Source organism: Pygocentrus nattereri, chromosome 20, assembly GCF_015220715.1.
Source record: "Pygocentrus nattereri isolate fPygNat1 chromosome 20, fPygNat1.pri, whole genome shotgun sequence".
Lineage (NCBI taxonomy): Eukaryota > Metazoa > Chordata > Actinopteri > Characiformes > Serrasalmidae > Pygocentrus > Pygocentrus nattereri.
Genome location: NC_051230.1, coordinates 18204227 through 18221488, shown reverse-complemented (window position 1 = coordinate 18221488; position 17262 = coordinate 18204227). Strand labels below are relative to the sequence as shown.

General features: G+C 37.9%; 1 protein-coding gene across 2 annotated transcripts in view; it reads right to left on the bottom strand.

The window, feature by feature from the left end:
- si:dkey-40c11.2 (drebrin-like protein A) overlaps positions 1-14430 on the bottom strand; it is a 76012-nt gene extending 61582 nt beyond the window's left edge. The window contains exon 1 of one of the 2 annotated variants that reach the window (XM_017695543.2): positions 13985-14430. In XM_017695543.2, the coding sequence (XP_017551032.1) occupies positions 13985-14070 (86 nt within the window). In that variant the 5' untranslated portion in view covers positions 14071-14430. The remainder of the gene's footprint in view (positions 1-13984) is intronic. The other variant, XM_017695544.2, reaches the window with a different exon arrangement.
- Positions 14431-17262: the final 2832 nt, after the last annotated feature.

The following is a 17262-nucleotide window of genomic DNA, read 5'->3' as shown; positions in this document are numbered from 1 at the left end:
ATTGCTTTCCTTTCAGGAGAAAACAGCACCAGGGCAATGTGGAAGTGTGAGAATGGTGTATTACATCGAACATTTATCTAACATTTCTTATCAAGGAAGTGTTATATCGCGATAATTATCGTTATCATTGTATTGCCCAGCCATCTATGGACTGTACAAACCAGGCAGTAAATGATGTCTTTTGAAACTTTAACAACATTTACGTGCTAATTCAAACTCTTATTTTAAAAAAGCAAGGGAAATTTGGTTTTCTATGATATGACCCTTCACAGATTTATCAGAGCCACTGAAAATATCAATGATAAACCACCAATACTGCATTGATGTTTCTTATTTAATACGACAAAAGAACAAACATTTCTGGGGATTTTAATGGTCTCGTTCCATAGTCTCTACTTATGCCACGCTATAATATTTATACAATGCTACAATATTTCTTATTTAACACTTCCTTTCTGCTGTTTGAGAAACTTAACAATCACATCTGACAATTCACAGCTGACAGGTGATTATTGCACTAGTCAGTACAGCTCTGAAAATAAGTACACATCTCTATTTTCACACTCAATTATGGTTTATTTGCTGAATTTAACATATTGGAAAAAATGTAACATAAAATATGTCCTTTTCTAAAGTGAACGCAATTTTTTTAATTTTTAGCTATATATTCAATTTTGCAAATTAATAAAAATTGTGCAATAGAATTAGCAGGAAAATGCAATATTGTGAGTTCTCTGTGGAGGGTGTGTTCACTTATTTTCACCAAAACATGTCACTCGACCAGTGGCAATCAAACTATTAAAGTCTGATTAGGTTTTGACTATTGTCAATAATGATCTGTTATTTGAATTTTTTCTCATTAACATTGGCGTCAGTTAAAATAAATGTTCTTCTGTAAAGTCTTAGTTTCTCATTTTGTAATTGTATACAAAGAAATACGTCCCTTTTAGCACTCAGCATTACAATCATGCCCCTGTTTACTTAACTGGGGTAAAGTTAACCCTCAAAGTGCCTAAATTACCTCATATGAACTTTGTTATTTAATGAATAATGTCTACACTAAAAAAGTGATGATCTGTATTTATTTAATCAACACATTTATTTACATCAACGCACTTCTTGCCAAAAGTAATTCAAATGAACAACAGTAGTTGTGGTGATGGAATATACTTCAGTCCTGTGGAGCCAGTATAGGAATGGGAAAAGTAACCAAACACTTCCAAACATTTACCAAGATCATGCATTAAACTACTACAACCTCATTTCCAAAAAAGTTGGGACGCTGTGCAAAATGTAAATTAAAAACAAATTGCAATGATGTACAAATCATTTAAACACTGTATTTCATTAAAACAGTACAAAGGCAACATATCAAATGTTGAAACGGAGAAATTTTATTCTTTTTTGAAAAATATTTGCACATTTTGAATTTGATGCCAACAAACGTTCCAAAAAAGTTGAGACGGGGCAAGAAAAGGCTGGTAATGTTGTGTAATGCTAAAAAAACACCTGGTGGTTGACTGGCAGCAGGTCAGTAACATGACTGGGTATAAAGAGCATCTCAGAGAGGCGGAGTCTTTCAGAAGTAAAGATGAGGAGGGGTTCACACTGTGAAAGACTGCACCATCAAATAGTGCAACAATTCAAGAATAATGTTTATCAACATAAAATAGCAAAGAACTTTTGCTTTTCATCGTCTACAGTACATAATATCATTAAAAGACTCAGAGAGTCTGGAGAAATCTCTGTATGTAAGGGACGAGGCCAAAAACCAGTATTTGCTGGCCGTGATCTTTGGGCCTTCAGATGGCATTGCATTAAAAACAGATATGATTCTGTAGCAAAAATCACTGCATGGGCTCAGAAACACTTCTCACAACCACTGTCTGTGAACACAGTCCATCACTGCATCCACAAATGCAAGTTAAAACTCTAAAACACAAAGAAGAAACCAAATATAAACAGGATCCAGATATTGCTGCCACCTTCTCTGGGCCGGAGCTCATTTAAAATGGACTGAGGGGAAGAGGAAAAGTGTCCTGTGGGCCGACAAATCAACGTTTGAACTTCTTTTTGGAAATCATGGACACTGTGTCCTCCTGGCTAAAGACCACTCAGCTTGTTATCAGTGCACAGTTCTAAAGCCAGTATTCATGATGGTTTAGGAAGACATTAGTGCACATGGCATGTTTGATGTACACAACTGTGAAGGCTCCATTAATGCTGAGTGATATATACATGTTTTGGCACCATATGCTGCCATGCAGATGACGTCTTTTTCAGAGAAGGCCTTGATTATTTCAGCAAGACGGTGTCAAACCGCATTCTGCATGTTTTACAGCAGCATTAGTAAAAGAGCTAAAAGAGCTAAAACTAAAAGGTGCTAAACTGACCCGCCTCCGGTCCAGACCTGTCACCACTAAAAAAACATGGTGCATTATGAAATGAACAATATGATAAATGAGGCCCTGAACTGAGCAGCTGAAATCCTGTATCAAACAAGAACAGAAAACATTTCACTTTTAGAACTACAGCAGCGTCTCCTCAGTTCCCAAACGCTTGTTAAAAGAAGAGGTGCTGAAACACAGCAGGAAACAGGTCCCCGTCCCAACTTTTTTGGAACATGTTGTTGGCATCAAATCAAAATGGGCAAATATTTTTCAAAAAACAATAAAATTTCTCAGTTTCAACATTTGATATGTTGTCTTTTTAGTATTTTCCTTTAAAAATATGATGTACATCATTTGCACATCATTGTATCCTAAGTCGACACCCATCACCATCACTTTAACGATGTTAATGATTATTTACTGAACTATAGGTAAGCTATAAGTAAAAAAGGCGTCAGCGAGGGTTAATATGCAGGGGAGCACTTCCCATGACTAGCGCTAATCAGTCATTATCATCAAGTCAGTGGGTGTTTCCTTAAAAAAAAGGCAGTTCCTTAGGAACCTCAGTGTATGTTTTCATTAGAGGTAACTCTAGAAGACTGCTCCTTAATCATGCATTAGCCTGTGCTCAAACAGCCGATCTGGCGGATAGAGACCAAAACACCTGAGACAGACTGTAACTAAACCCTGCTATTTCATCGGTTCGGATGAGTCATTAAACAAGACTCAAAGGATTGCTTTAACACAGCAGCGAAGGGGAAACTAAGGAGTTCCGAACTCACAGAGCCCAATAATTTTATAACTACCAGAAGTGTAATAATATTTTGCACTACGATAAAAATGCAGTAAAACCCATTAATATAGTAACTTGCACAATGGTGTAATACAATGTCTTAGCTGGCAATGTAATATATTATAATACTGTAATGAGACTGAAATACCTTATTACATTTTTAAGAACTTATCTTTTTTTTTTTCATTTTTCCAAATAGATGGCATAACTATATACATATGCTTTGTCTGATAATGAAACGCTGTGTTGATTTTAGAGTATTTTCTATAGTTTGCAAAATGCACACCAGTACTGTAGGAAAACATTGGCAACTGCTCATGAAATTTTACATCATCCATTTTGAAGAAAGAAATAAAATGAAAATCAACTTCTTAACAATAATTTCCAAAAAATGTAATATTATATTTTCAATTCAAATATTAAAACTGTCAGTTCAGATATTGTATTATATTATTGCCTTTTATTACATTTTTGACCAAGTCAAATGCAAAATATTACTACATGTTGCATTATTTGAAATGATAACAACATTCGATTCTACAGGGCTGCACCAGAACAGGAATTGTGGGTTGATATCAATATCCACTATTTATCATTTCTGCTGATATATAAATATTTAGAAAATGTAGACATATTAGCACAGTAACCCAACGTCACCTAAACATTTTGCTCTTTCAGAGTGCAGTAAAGCCTTGAATTCCTTACTTCCCCCTTTGCTCAGCAAACATCTGCCAAGTCTTAACATCTCATTCTTTTAAGCAAATATCTGCCAAGACTGACATGAAACCACTATCACCGTGTGTTGCTTAAGGAGACTTAATGTTACTGCTGTGTAGGTGTTGCTGAGCGATACTGATAAAAAGTCATATTGTGATAATTATTATGACATTTTATAAAAAACTGAGTCAAAAATGTATCCAGATAAAATTCAGTTAACTATCACTTTAGCAACGGAAAAGGTATATTTTTAGAAGTGGGATTAAAAACTGGGCACAGTATCACATATATCATTATTGTATAACCTGTCAGTATATTGAAAACATATTAGTGAACTATTGATGTGGCATAGTCAAGGATAGGCCCAGGGGTGGGAAATGTGACAATATTCATTGTTATCATCATAAATTTCATCCCAACTAGTCACAATGTGCTTTTCTGAGTATTTAAAGAACAGTGAACAACTGCATGTTTCATCACAATAATACAATAGTCCTGTTTAATTGTATTTAGTGCAATATAGTACATGAAACTTTATAGTACGTGAAAATGAAGTTTTTGACTGTCTTTTTCATTCTGGTGCTACTGGCTGTCTTCTGTCTGCTCCAACTTATCAAATGCCAGAAAAATGAAAGATCATAATACATCATTTTTGTGTTTTGAAAAAATGTTTTGAAGTGTCATAATATTAATATTAGATTTTTTGCAATATTGCCCACTCCTACACTCTCAGAAAAAAAACCCTCGTTACTAGGGTGGTACCCTCAAGGGTACAGATCAGTACCTTTATTCAGGGAACATAATTGTACCAAAATACATTGAAATTATATTTTTTTGTATCTAAGCTGTGTTGACTCCACACACCCCATCTTGTCTCCAGACTTTTTATTTTATTGTTCTGCTTTAAAACGTTGTTATGAACAGGTACAAATATGTACTTTTCACCTGGGGAAAAAAATTATTTAAAGTACATAATTAGATCTTAAAACTACTGCTGTACCTTTGAGGTTAGATTTATATTGTTTGTACCTTAATGATCGAAAAATGTACCTGGACAGCACCTTTATTTCTAACAGTGTAGACTGGCATTGATTCTCACAGCACACAATAAACAATCGCGGATTGGTTGCAAGATGAGTGGCATATTGCAGTCATAACAGTATCGCTAACGATCAACAAGCAATGTATTGTGCAGTCCGTCTAAAAGGCTATTAAAACCTCGGGCTAAGTGTCAAAAGCTGGAAATGTTGGGGGTTGGGGACAAGATGTCTTTGTCTGACACCATGGTTGTGAAGTTCTATGAGAATCAAAAGTGCAACCACTGAGTCAAGAATTTGGCTACTGACCATGATCTCCTACAGTTGTGAGGGAGAGTATTCCACCATGATGCCCACAAAAATAAAGGAAACGGATCAGGGAGATGAGAAAGACTGGATTGGCTGGAGTTCAGATCAAAGACAGAAGATATGAGCTTCGGCTATGCTTCTCTCGCAAGAAGTGATAAGGCCATTATCTTTTATCTAATTACAAACTATTCAGACTACAAACACAGATTCTGCCAATGACTTCATCTAAGAATGCTTTACCTCTCATTCAAGCTTTAACACTGATTGTATCAGCATTTGATTAGACCTTTAGAAAAAATGTTCTATGACAAAAGACCTTGAAACTAACACCTACATGCAGCAAAACAGCGCAGCTGCTATGCTTTGTGAACAAGAAACATAGAAGGCTTGCCAGTATTCCCAGTCGAAAACATCAGATAATTGGACACATCCATTCTCCACCAGATGCAGTGAAGGCCTCACTGTTGTGTTATGAGGCTGTTGAAAAACATTCCGACCCACAAATCCCTCTGAAACTGTAACAACTAAAGATAAGTATGCAGCAAGATCTGCAATGTTGAACACCTACATTAACTTGTTTGAGTCCAGCTGGATGCAAATGAACACTGTAAGAGCTAATTCATAAACCAGAAACCAGACAAGAACATACTGTTTCTTGAGAGGTAATCTTTGATATTGAAGGAACAACTGTGTTGTCAGGAATTCTACTGAGGAGAGCAATAATCAAAGGTGAACTTTCAGCCTAAATTTAGCACTGGCAGCATTTTAAGCCTGGAAGAAAGCAGAGAGCAGTGTGAATTATCAGAACAGGAATACTGCCCTTCAGAAGCTTCACATGCTGGACTAAAGAACGGCCAAACTATAAAGTGAAATTCCAGCAATTTTTCAACATGTCTGTATGATTCAGTGTTGAGATGTAAACAAAGTGATTTAATATGAAATGTGCAGAACCTTTCTGACTCAGGTCTCTTTAGAGTGTCGTGGACAGGAACCAGCATTCTTATATCAACAATGCAAATTTAGCCATTTTATTTTGCAGTTGTATGCAAATAAGTATGCAGTGAAAATGAGTTCAAACATTCTCTACAGGGAACTTAAATGTGTCATTTTTGTGCAAATTTTAGTGTGCACTTTCACAATTTCTATTTATAGAGTTTAACTTAATCCTTATAAAGACATAAAATTTCACGTACCATAAATTTTTCACGGGACAAATTTTGTGTTTTATCTTTTTCCAATATGTTAAATTCAGCAAATAAGCAGTAATTAAAATATGCAGACGTGTGTAGAGCATCTGTCATATATTTGTACCTAGAAAATCAACAAAACGTGTTTCGAGCAGGGATGCCCAACTTTTGCAAACTACTGAACTTACTTGTGTCTCCTGAGATGCCCCAGAGGAAACCTATTTTGCCCTGCAACTCCTTGTGTGTACCTCTCCCCACCATGACTGAATTTTAAAAAATACTTTACTTTTGTCAGTAATCTAATCAATAGATTTACACGCACCTGAACTTCATACCGCAGCTTTTTTTTTTCAAAAATATGAATAAACATCATCTAGAAGATTTTGTTGAAAATGTAGCTGGTTTCAGCACTGCTCCAAAGGTGTTTTGCTGCCATCTTGCAGCAACACTGCTTGCTTGCTTTCAGTATAGCAGTCTGTTCAGCACATGTGCAGACAGAGAAATCCGAAAGACATCCGAGTAAGAGCATACATGACCTGAGAATCTGATTACTGAGCTAAAATCCAGCTCTCTTTATCTGATTTCTTAATCGGATTTGTAGACCAGAGTATGGTGTTTAGATGACATTTGAATAATCAGATAACTGTATAAATCAGATTATGATAGGATTATTGTAAATATACTCAATGTCTAAGGCATTAGGCAGTGTGTTCATAACCATTTTATATAACAGCTTTCTGTGATGTAGCTTAAGATGTTATGTAAGAGTGCAGCTTTAAGTCAGAATCATTTAAAAGCCAAAACCCAATCAGCCGCTTCAGGCTGATAAATACGACCTTGGACGTGTTAAACTTCTGGCAGCTTTTTATGAGGGGAAAAACCGAAACATATCAATACTCAGAACAGGAATGTTTCCCTTTAGTGTTTTCTTGTGACTGAAAGGTCAAAGATAATGTAAAGTTTGTAAAGAATAAGAACATCAGATCAAGACAAATCTACTCAGAACCTTCCGTGTCATCGCAGTGCATTTTAAATTCCACTGACTGGACCTTTCTGTACAAAAGCCACAGACCACCTTTCATTTAATTTACAGTCAAAACATTCATTTAGTGCTGTACGCTAATAATTTCTCAGGAGATATTTCAGAGCAACTTAGATAATCTACTTGTATTAGGAAGAGGAAAGACAAAGGACAGTGAAAAAACTGGAGTTCTAAGAATTATTAAAAGATCTACACAAAACGAGACTCCTAACAATTGTGCAAGACCTCAACGGTAGACCACCAAAAGTGTCAGATAAACAGTACTTAACGCTTCATCTTTTAGAGAAAATCAAGCTCCACTCATCCTTCACATCTGAAAAAATCAACAGGTGTTTCTGTCCATCCTTCCACTGTGAGAGGACAGCTCAGTGCTATGGGTCTGAAAGGATGTGTCAAGAAGGCCTTACTGAGCAAAGGAAATAGACACCAAAGCAAGACACTGCAAATCAAACAAAGAAGCCGCTGGTCTTCTCAGGCCAGAGCTCAGCATCATTGATGGTGTTTGAGATCACTTGGATTGTGAGACGCAGAAAATGCAACCAACTTCTAAGACTGAAATTTGGAGGTGTGGAAAAATATCCCTGCAGATTTCTTTGAAAAACCGAAAGCACTAAATGCTGCAAAAAGGCACAGGTTGGACACTACATATACTTAAAACTGACACAAGCTTAACGGCCATTTTGACTGTACATCAAATCAATGAAGGGTGGTTTCTGACTATTGCACAGTACTGTATTCATGTTTAAGTGGTGCTGTAGCTTGAGGTGACTGTCAGTAACACCACATTGGGGGGGAGGAAAAAAGTTTCCAGCGAACGGCACTCGGCAGCAGCAGCACATGAATGGGCTTGATAGAGTTGAGCAGCTTTAAGCGTCTGTTTCCCTGAACGTTTCCACGGAGATTAAGCGCACTGAAAAACAGAGTGGGAGCGGCACGGATCGCTTGCGCTCCGGCTGACGGGACGTCTGAAGGAGCCCTGCCCAAAATGCTGAGAGCAGAATGACTCTGCTGGGATACTATGACACTATTGATTTTGTGTTGTCAGGCCTTGACATGCATGCAGGACAATGCACACTGGGACTGTTAAATCCATGCACTTTAACTGTACTAACATGTTGCACAATGTAGCATTTGTTATCATGATTTCAGCCTTCTCAATACTGATATTGCACAAGGTGAGTGCTGACAGACTGAATGCTGCATTGTGTGGTGAGCAAAAAGACCAATTGACCAATCACAGATGTTTCACATCACAGATGAGTTAATAACATTAACATAAATAGTTTTAAAAAATGCATGTCAGTCTTTAACACTGTCCTATCAATAGTTTGCTATTGTGCTTTAATACATTGAAAGGCACATCATCATTACAATATGTAGCAATATAATCACAGCACAGTATTTTGTTCATATCATGTGCAAAACTTTGACAATGCAAATTGTGGAGATTTGACAAAGACTCATAAAGAATGGAAATTTTATTATCAAAGCCATCGAATGCAACTGCATTGTTTGAACACCAAAGTTTGCAAAGGATCAACACCACTCGTCCTGCACCACAGCTTTAAAGTTGTTAGTTGGTTGTGCAACAACATAGGCCTTGTTTTATTAATTCAGATTTTAAGCACAATTAATTATATACTTTATAAATCATCTGTTAAAACTAGCCAACATTCTTTAACCCTTTAAGACCAATACAAAAATTGGGCAATTTGTGCCTTTTAATCTAGACTTTGCATTATTAATGTGATATAAGCTACAACAATATGCAACAACAAAGTCTACAAAAGTCTAAAAAAGTTGTAGAAAATGTACAAATAATTAAGTCACATCAATCTTTTATCTTATTAAACAATAAAAGAAGTCTCATGCATCTTTTACATGGTGATAGACAACAGTGTAGCACACAGAAAGCTTACGGCCAAACAATTTGTGGAAAATCTGTCCATTTGTAATTTTTAATTTGCAATTTAAAGGCAATTATTTTCTATAAATTAAGTTCCAGGCACAATTTCTCACCAAAAACACTGATTTATTCTGTGTTATTAGGTTACATTTCTCCACTTACAGCTTATATTAAATATTTTGTAGGATATGATTTAAAGTGCCATGCAGTGTACTATGGTCAACATGAATATGCATATCACACCTAAGTTTCTGAACATATTGCTAGCGAGACAATCAGTTTGACAGGACAAATCAAATGGTCAGAATTACTTCTTTAAATCTGAATTTGTTGCAGAAGACTGAAGGTTAAGAAACCATATTAAGCCCCATGCTGTATTGGGCCCTAATGCCAAATCCTGTAGGTAAAATATTGAAGTAGGTAAAGTGGCATGGAAGAAGCCTTTTAATGCTGACATCAACTGATTCAATACAGTTTGCATTAAATGGCATGAAAGCCCTTGAAAAAAGAGTCATTCAAATCAGTGAGCAGCCGTAGGCTTCTGCATAATGAGCTATGTTAACAGCTGACATAAGTTAATAGCAGGTCAAAATACAGGAATGGAAGATGAAAGGCAGGGGTAATATGCAAGATCTAAGCTAATGAGTGCAACCCCAAGCAGGCACAGTCTATATACGTGCACATGGGCAGACCACATAAGATGATGTCATTGCTGTACTGTCATCATGCACAGCTATGAGTAAATCCAGAGGCGAACACAAACAAGCCAACATGTAGATGAGAGCTCCACAAAATCAGTTGTTATCACACACTTTGTTGGCCTTTACAATGCTGATATCATGGAACACTGCAATATGCTGAAGAGCCCTGCAACCAATCATAGAACTGTTTATTTTGATACTGTGAGCAACTAACCAGTCACAGGTGTTCCTGATGAATGTTTCTGTGGGTGTTTTGCTAAATCAACTATGCAATTCTGGTTAAAAATAATAAACTGACATGTCCTGTCAGAGGTTCACCACTGTATTGAAAGGTTTAGCATGATTATAATGTAATCACAATACGATATGCTGCCCGATATCTTAACTAGGCCTGTCACAATTATTATGTAACTCTGTAATTGCAGTTATTTGACATGATCACACTTACTCAAGCTGATTGCTGTTATTTTCCACCATTATTATATTTCACAACAAAATTAAGCCACAACAAAGCTGTAAATGCAATCTTTGAGCTACATCATGGAATTTCCGTGAACGAGTTCCAGCTTTCTTAACAAACTTGTAGGGCAGCACAAACAGTGTTTCTTTATTTGTTAGCTGCAGCTAATGTTTTAGCATGAACGTTAACAGAATGAGGGTTTTCTAGGCTTACATGTTCACTCCTAAGAAAAGATTTAAGCTTTGCTTGACTAGTCCCAAGTCTGAGAAACTGAGACACTTGTGTAAGAGTGTGTGCGCACACCAGTGTGGTGTATCAGTTTGTCTACCAGTGTCAGCTACCAAGTGGCCATAACCAGGAAACAAAATGGCAAATAAGCAAATTTAGTCCCTTTAACTGATGCATACAATAGAAAAAAGACAATTAAATCATTAATCATAATTATTTACTTGAAAAATGATCAACATGTCAATTTTATGATTGTGACAGACCTACTCTTATCCCTAACATAAATATAAACAACCTTATATCTCCAAAATGGTATCTTACAGGAAAAAAGTCATTCTGGAACATTTATGTTAATCCATTCCTCATGAAAGTGTAACACAATGTAAGAGGCAGCTTGCACATTCAAATTCTGTAAAAAAAAAAAAAAGAAAACAACGGAAATAGATATAACTAAGATATAACTTTTTTTCTGAGAATGACTGTTTGCTCTCTTTCTCTGTCACACCACAAAAAGAACCCCTTTTAAATGACCCCTTCTAAGTATTTCCCCATGCTGCATCCCATAATGTATGCTACTCCTCGCCTAGAACTCATTTGCACCATGTGCGTCTCATCCTATCCAAAAAACAGTCAAACCAAGCAGCCACAGATAACTGTTCCAGTAAACGTCCACCTCAGCGCCTCAGCAGCCACACAGCATTCATATACTTCTAATGCTCACTGTCAAACTAGTGCACATTATGAAACCACACAGACATAACAGTTAAGAAAAAGCTGCTTGACTGAACAGTTGATACAAAAGGAACTGTAGTAATACAATAAGCAGCTATAATACTTCTATAGTGTTGTATAATACTTTACTGTAATGTGTAGAACATTCTAAACCATAGAAATCGTCTCAGTTTGCAGACGCATAAAGGAATCCTATAGAAATTTCTGTAGTGTTACCATAGTTCTTTTTCATAAGAAGCCTTTTGCTCCAAAACAGTACTTGCTTATAACATATTTTTCTCCTTTTTGCTGCCCTAGGGTCACTTTAATGCAGTGGTATTTGTGCATTATGGCCTTTTTCACCTTTGGCTTGCGCAATGCAGCAGGCATGAAGGAAAAATAACCTGGCTGTGCAGTAACGTTAGCATGCTCAACGGTGGAGTAATGCGGTGATCACCAAACCTACTACCATTCTGCAAAGTTCAGCTCCAACTTCTGTTGGGTATTGTATTGACATTGATTTCTGAACACTTTTTTAAAAATATAACTTTCAAATACACAAAAGCATTTTGGGTCACTTTCCTAGACAGCTATTACAGGAGAATGCCACCAGTTTTTCAGATTTTCTGCATAATTTAGTGGTTGAAATGTAAACAAGGTCACTCAGAGGGGCCTGATGTGAACTGATACCATGTAGAGAAGCTTCGCAACTCAAATCTCTTCACAGAGATACTGATAGGAGCCAGGAGGTTGCAATGTCTATGAAGCAAACACAGCCATTATATTCACTATCCAAAACCACCACTGAGTCTCCACTGTTTTGTGTGTAATGCTGATAATGGTAAAACAGTGGTAAGTTGTCTTTGGACACTGTTTTGCCTAACATTGCCTTGCATGCACCGCATGTATAATTCATTTAATAACTTTCTGGGATGTAGCTCTTAGAGACATTACACTTTTCAGACATCTGGTTTTTATCATCAACACCGTTAACTAATCTGACTCAGTAAGTTCACATCAAACCACTCTGGATGACTTTGTTTACAACTTAATGATTTAAATATGCAGACATTTCGAAAATTGGGTGGACGTTCCCTTTAAGTCTAGTCCTGGACTACACAGTATCCTGCATGGAGAGGGTCCAGGGCTAGGCTTAATCCTTGCCCAGGAAACTGACCCTTCACTCTTACCAAAACTATGTAGTACCAAAAGAAGGTTGTAAGACTTGTAACAATAGCAGAACCCTTTTTGCTGCCACACAGAACAATTTCTTAAACAAAAAACATATACAACAGGTATAGAGAAGCATTTAACCATACAAAGAACCATTCATGGATTAACACGGCTCTGTGAGTGTTCCTGCTTTTAAAATAGTTGCCTTTTCTAAATAACCATGAAAGACGCATTATTAAGAGTCTATATCTCTAGATCTGTAGTAAAACATCTACTGTTAGAAAAAGGAACTGTACAAATTTCAGTTTAATTTCTATTCAGAATGTAATTCATCAGCCAGTCAGCTCACTGAAGGCCTTGGTGTTATTTAGACTTCAATAATACAGTTATGATTACTTATTTTCCTGCAATTAGTTGTTATCACTTAATCCAGGCAAGCTGTGTTTGTACTGTCCGGTTGGAAATTCAAGCATACTTATTTAGTGAGTGAACAAACTCAAAAAGACATGCATGAAGTAAATATGGGGTGGAGTCACCCAGAGTTTCTAGCAGGTTAGTTGATTTCTGTTATTAACTGTTATTTTTCCTTCAGATGTTGTTTATTAACTCTTTTATTAACGCTTATTTTCCCTTCAGATGACGTTTTCAAACAAACATCACATTCATATCTTACATACAGGTTAAATGTATGTTTTAGGTCTCCTACCCATGAATGTGTTTAGTTAGTTTGCTTTGAACAAAATCCATTTAAATCACTGCCAATGCAGTAGTTTCTTTCTCAAAATTGGTCTTTTGGACTCTTTTTAAAAGAGTTTGCGTTTACATCTCAATGTTTTACATCTCAATGTTGTCACTTGATCTGAAAAGCTGTTTCTTGTGGTAATATTGTTGGGTGACGCACTTTGTGCAACCTGAAAGTTTGAGTGCATTCAGCTCCTTAAAAAGACAAGCTAAGCTTATTTCGTTGGAGTGAGCTTAACTTAGCAGGGTCTACAGTGCACAGCCAACACTTTGGAAACAAGCATGTTTGCTGCCTCACGGTGGCTTGTCAGTGCCTCAGACTGAGGCATCAACCATAACGCACTGAATTCAGGGACGGAAATCATTCGATACTCGGAACAGCTGAAGCACTTCGGTCGATTCCGTCAAAGTTTTGAATTGTCTATACGCAGCAACTCAGACCTCAACAAACTACTGCAAGTTTTCTGAAGATTAGAACAACCTCCAGCAGATCAGAGCTGGAACTGACCTCTAGCAGGGGTCAGCTGGGTGAGCACTGCATTAGATTCAAAGCTAAAACCAGCACCAGGCTGCACTGAGGTTACTGTACCAGTTGGTCGATGCCTTGGCGTTGAGGATGTCCTCTTTGGCGGTCAGCAGGGACAGGCTGTAGGTGTCCAGGTTTATCGCTCGCATCGTGATGCTCTTCTCGGGCTTCTCTCTTGCGTGTTTGCACTCCAGCAGCTCAGTTTTCAAAGCCTGCTAGTCCGTATAAGCTTATATCCCCACGCATTCACGGCGAAGCGGAGAGAGCTCGAGTGAAGGAGCTGCGTTAGCGGGAGCGCGGAAAGCTCGTCTGCTCGGGCTGCATCAGCTCAGCTCTGCGACGCTGCGAAGCTGGAGAAGTTTTGAAGGGCGAAAGCCCCACCTCCCGTCAGAGGAGGAAAGAAGTAGCTGTTTGGAAGAGAAGTAGCTTTGGGAGGACGGATTATGGCCGAGCTCGCCTCATCCGCACTCAGACCGGAATGAGCCTCTGAGAAGTCAGGCGTATATGTGGTAAACAAGCCGTTCAGCGGTGTATTGAGTGCAGATGTGGAGTGAGGTGGGCGTGAATCGCCTGAAAACGCTGACATCGTTCTCTTTATCTTCACAGAGACTCGTGACAAATGCGGATTAGACATTAAAGCCCCCAAATTAGACAGTTTTCCTGGTATTTGATTCCCCCTGAACTCACCTCGTGTTTGTATGGTTTTAAGCACCATGGCTATTATGCGTTTTGCACCGCCGCTGTCCAACCTCTCTTTATCCTTTACACTAAAGGGCCCGTGGACAACCACGTTAGAGTTAGATGTAAGCACGTGGTCAAAGTTTGAAAACATGTAATACACCCAGTTGATCACATGTGGAAACTAAGCTGCAAAACGCTTGGAAGGTCACAAACACCAAGGTATTTACATATTCAGCCCGCAGCAGTTTAGCCCCGCCCACTCAGGCTGAAGTTATATGGAATTTTTCAACCTGGACTGCTTTGTGAAAAAAAAGGCACAATACAGGGAAGCCGATCAGAGCAGGGGGTTAGGGTCAGTCGTAAAGATCCAGTAACAAAGCAGCTCGTTTACCCACTTGGAAAGTTGTCATATGAAACTGAATGATGTTTTTGATGCATAACCCCTCAGGAACATGGTAGAAAAAGTACTAGAACTTTGCCTTTAAGACTGATAGAAGTAAATGAGCTCTGTTCTGTCTGGCTGCCCTATAGTTTGCCTTATTAATAAAGCAGCTTAGACTGAAACACTGCTTATAACCTTAGCATGAATGGGTGGGGCTAAACTGCTGCAGGCTGAATAGATGAACATGCACTCTGTTGTCAAAAGTATTCTCTCACCCATCCAAATCATTGAATTCAGGTGTTCCAATCACTTCCAAAATGACAGCGGATGCTGAGGCGCATAGTGCGCAGAGGTCGCCAGCTTTCTGCAGAGTCAATCACTACAGACCTCCAAACTTCATGTGGCCTTCAGATCAGCTCAAGAACAGCGTAGAGGGCTTCATGGCCGAGCAGCTGCATCCAAGCCTTACATCACTAAGTGCAATGCAAAGTGTCAAATGCGGTGGTGTAAAGTGCCGCCACTGGACTCTAGAGCAGTGGAGCAGTGGAGACGTGTTCTCTGGAGTGACGAATCACACTTCTCTGTCTGGCAATCTGATAGATGAGTCTAGGTTTGATGGTTCCCAGGAGAACCTTATTTGTCTGACTGTATTGTGCCAATTGTAAAGTTTAGTGGAGGGGGGATTATGATGTGAGGTTTTTCAGGAGTTGGGCTCGAACCCTTTGTTCTATTGAAAGGAACTCTTAATGCTTCAGCAGATCGAGAGATTTTGAACAATTTCATGGTCCCATCTTTGTGGCAACATTTGAGGATGGCCCCTTCCTATGAAGAGCAAGTTTGGTGTGGAAGAACTTCACTGGCCAGCACAGAGTTCTGACCTCAACCCGATAGAACCTTTGGGATGAATTAGAGCGGAGACTGCAAGCCAGGCCTTCACGTCCAACATCAGTGTCTGACCTCACAAATGCACTTTTGGAAGAACGGTCAAAAATTCCCATGAACACACCCCTAAACCTTGTGGAAAGCCTGGAGAAGAGTTGAAGCTGTTATAGCTCAAAGGGTGGGCCGATACCACATTAAACCCTATGGATTAAGAATGGGATGTCACTGAACTGCATATGCATGTGAAGGCAGATGTGATTGCCAATACTTTTGGCAATATAGTGTACGTAAATGAGTTGGACATCACAAAAACAATGAACAGAAAATGAAACTTTAACAACAAACTCTTTCATGAAAAAAGTAGAGGGAAATTCAGTTTTTAATTATATGGACCCTTCAAAGGGTGGGTTCAGTGTTTATAAACAAAACCATTTTTCCAAAATTTTTAAACATAAATTCTCCATCAATCTGAAGAACCATTTCACCATGCAAAGAACCATTTAACTTCTATATATTCTATATTTAACTTGTGGTTCTAAACAGAACCATACCCTTTACTAAAGAACCCTAGAGAAAACATCTTTTCATGAGCATATGAGGGATCATTTTTGGTCTGCATCTTACTCAAGAATCACTTTCTAAAGCTTTAATAACTCAAAATAACATGTTGTGGAAAAATCTTTTTTTGCCATTTGAATTCATCATCATAGTCATTGACCGCTTAATCCAGATAGGGTCTCGCTTATTTGAAATCAAGTCAACATAATTTTAAAACCAGTTCATGTATGAACTTTTGTCAAATTCTGGTTAAACTTTTGACAGATGTTCATACATGAACTGGTTGTAAAATTATGTTGACTTGTTTTTTTCTGTCAAATTCTGGGTTAAACAGGCTCTTTAAAAATATGAGGTTTGTATGTCAGATATCCGTGTGTCATCCTAGGCCTAAACTACACTACATCTGCAGAGTCCTTTGTAGAATCTGCCCACTACATCACAGTGGATACTGATCTAGGTTAATCTTCAACTATGCACTATGTAAACAGTAGAATCCAAACTTCTCAGAAAGCAACAAAGAAATTTGCTGAGGCATCTTAAAAGACTTTCCAGTCAAAACGGCCATTAAGCACAAGCCATTCACTTTTCAGGAGATATTTCTGAAGAGATTACATATAAGATCATCCACTTACATAAGGAAGAGGAAAGTCAAAGAACAGTTAGTGAACAAACAGGGGATTCCATATCTGGACTTATTAAAAACCTAGAGAAAATGACTCCTTATAACTGTAAAAGACCTGGAACACCACTATTGCTGTCACTGTCAGTTATCAGTATTCAAAGTATCTGGTCGTTGCCAGGCTGCCTTAAACTACTGAGTCATTTGAACTTCAAATAG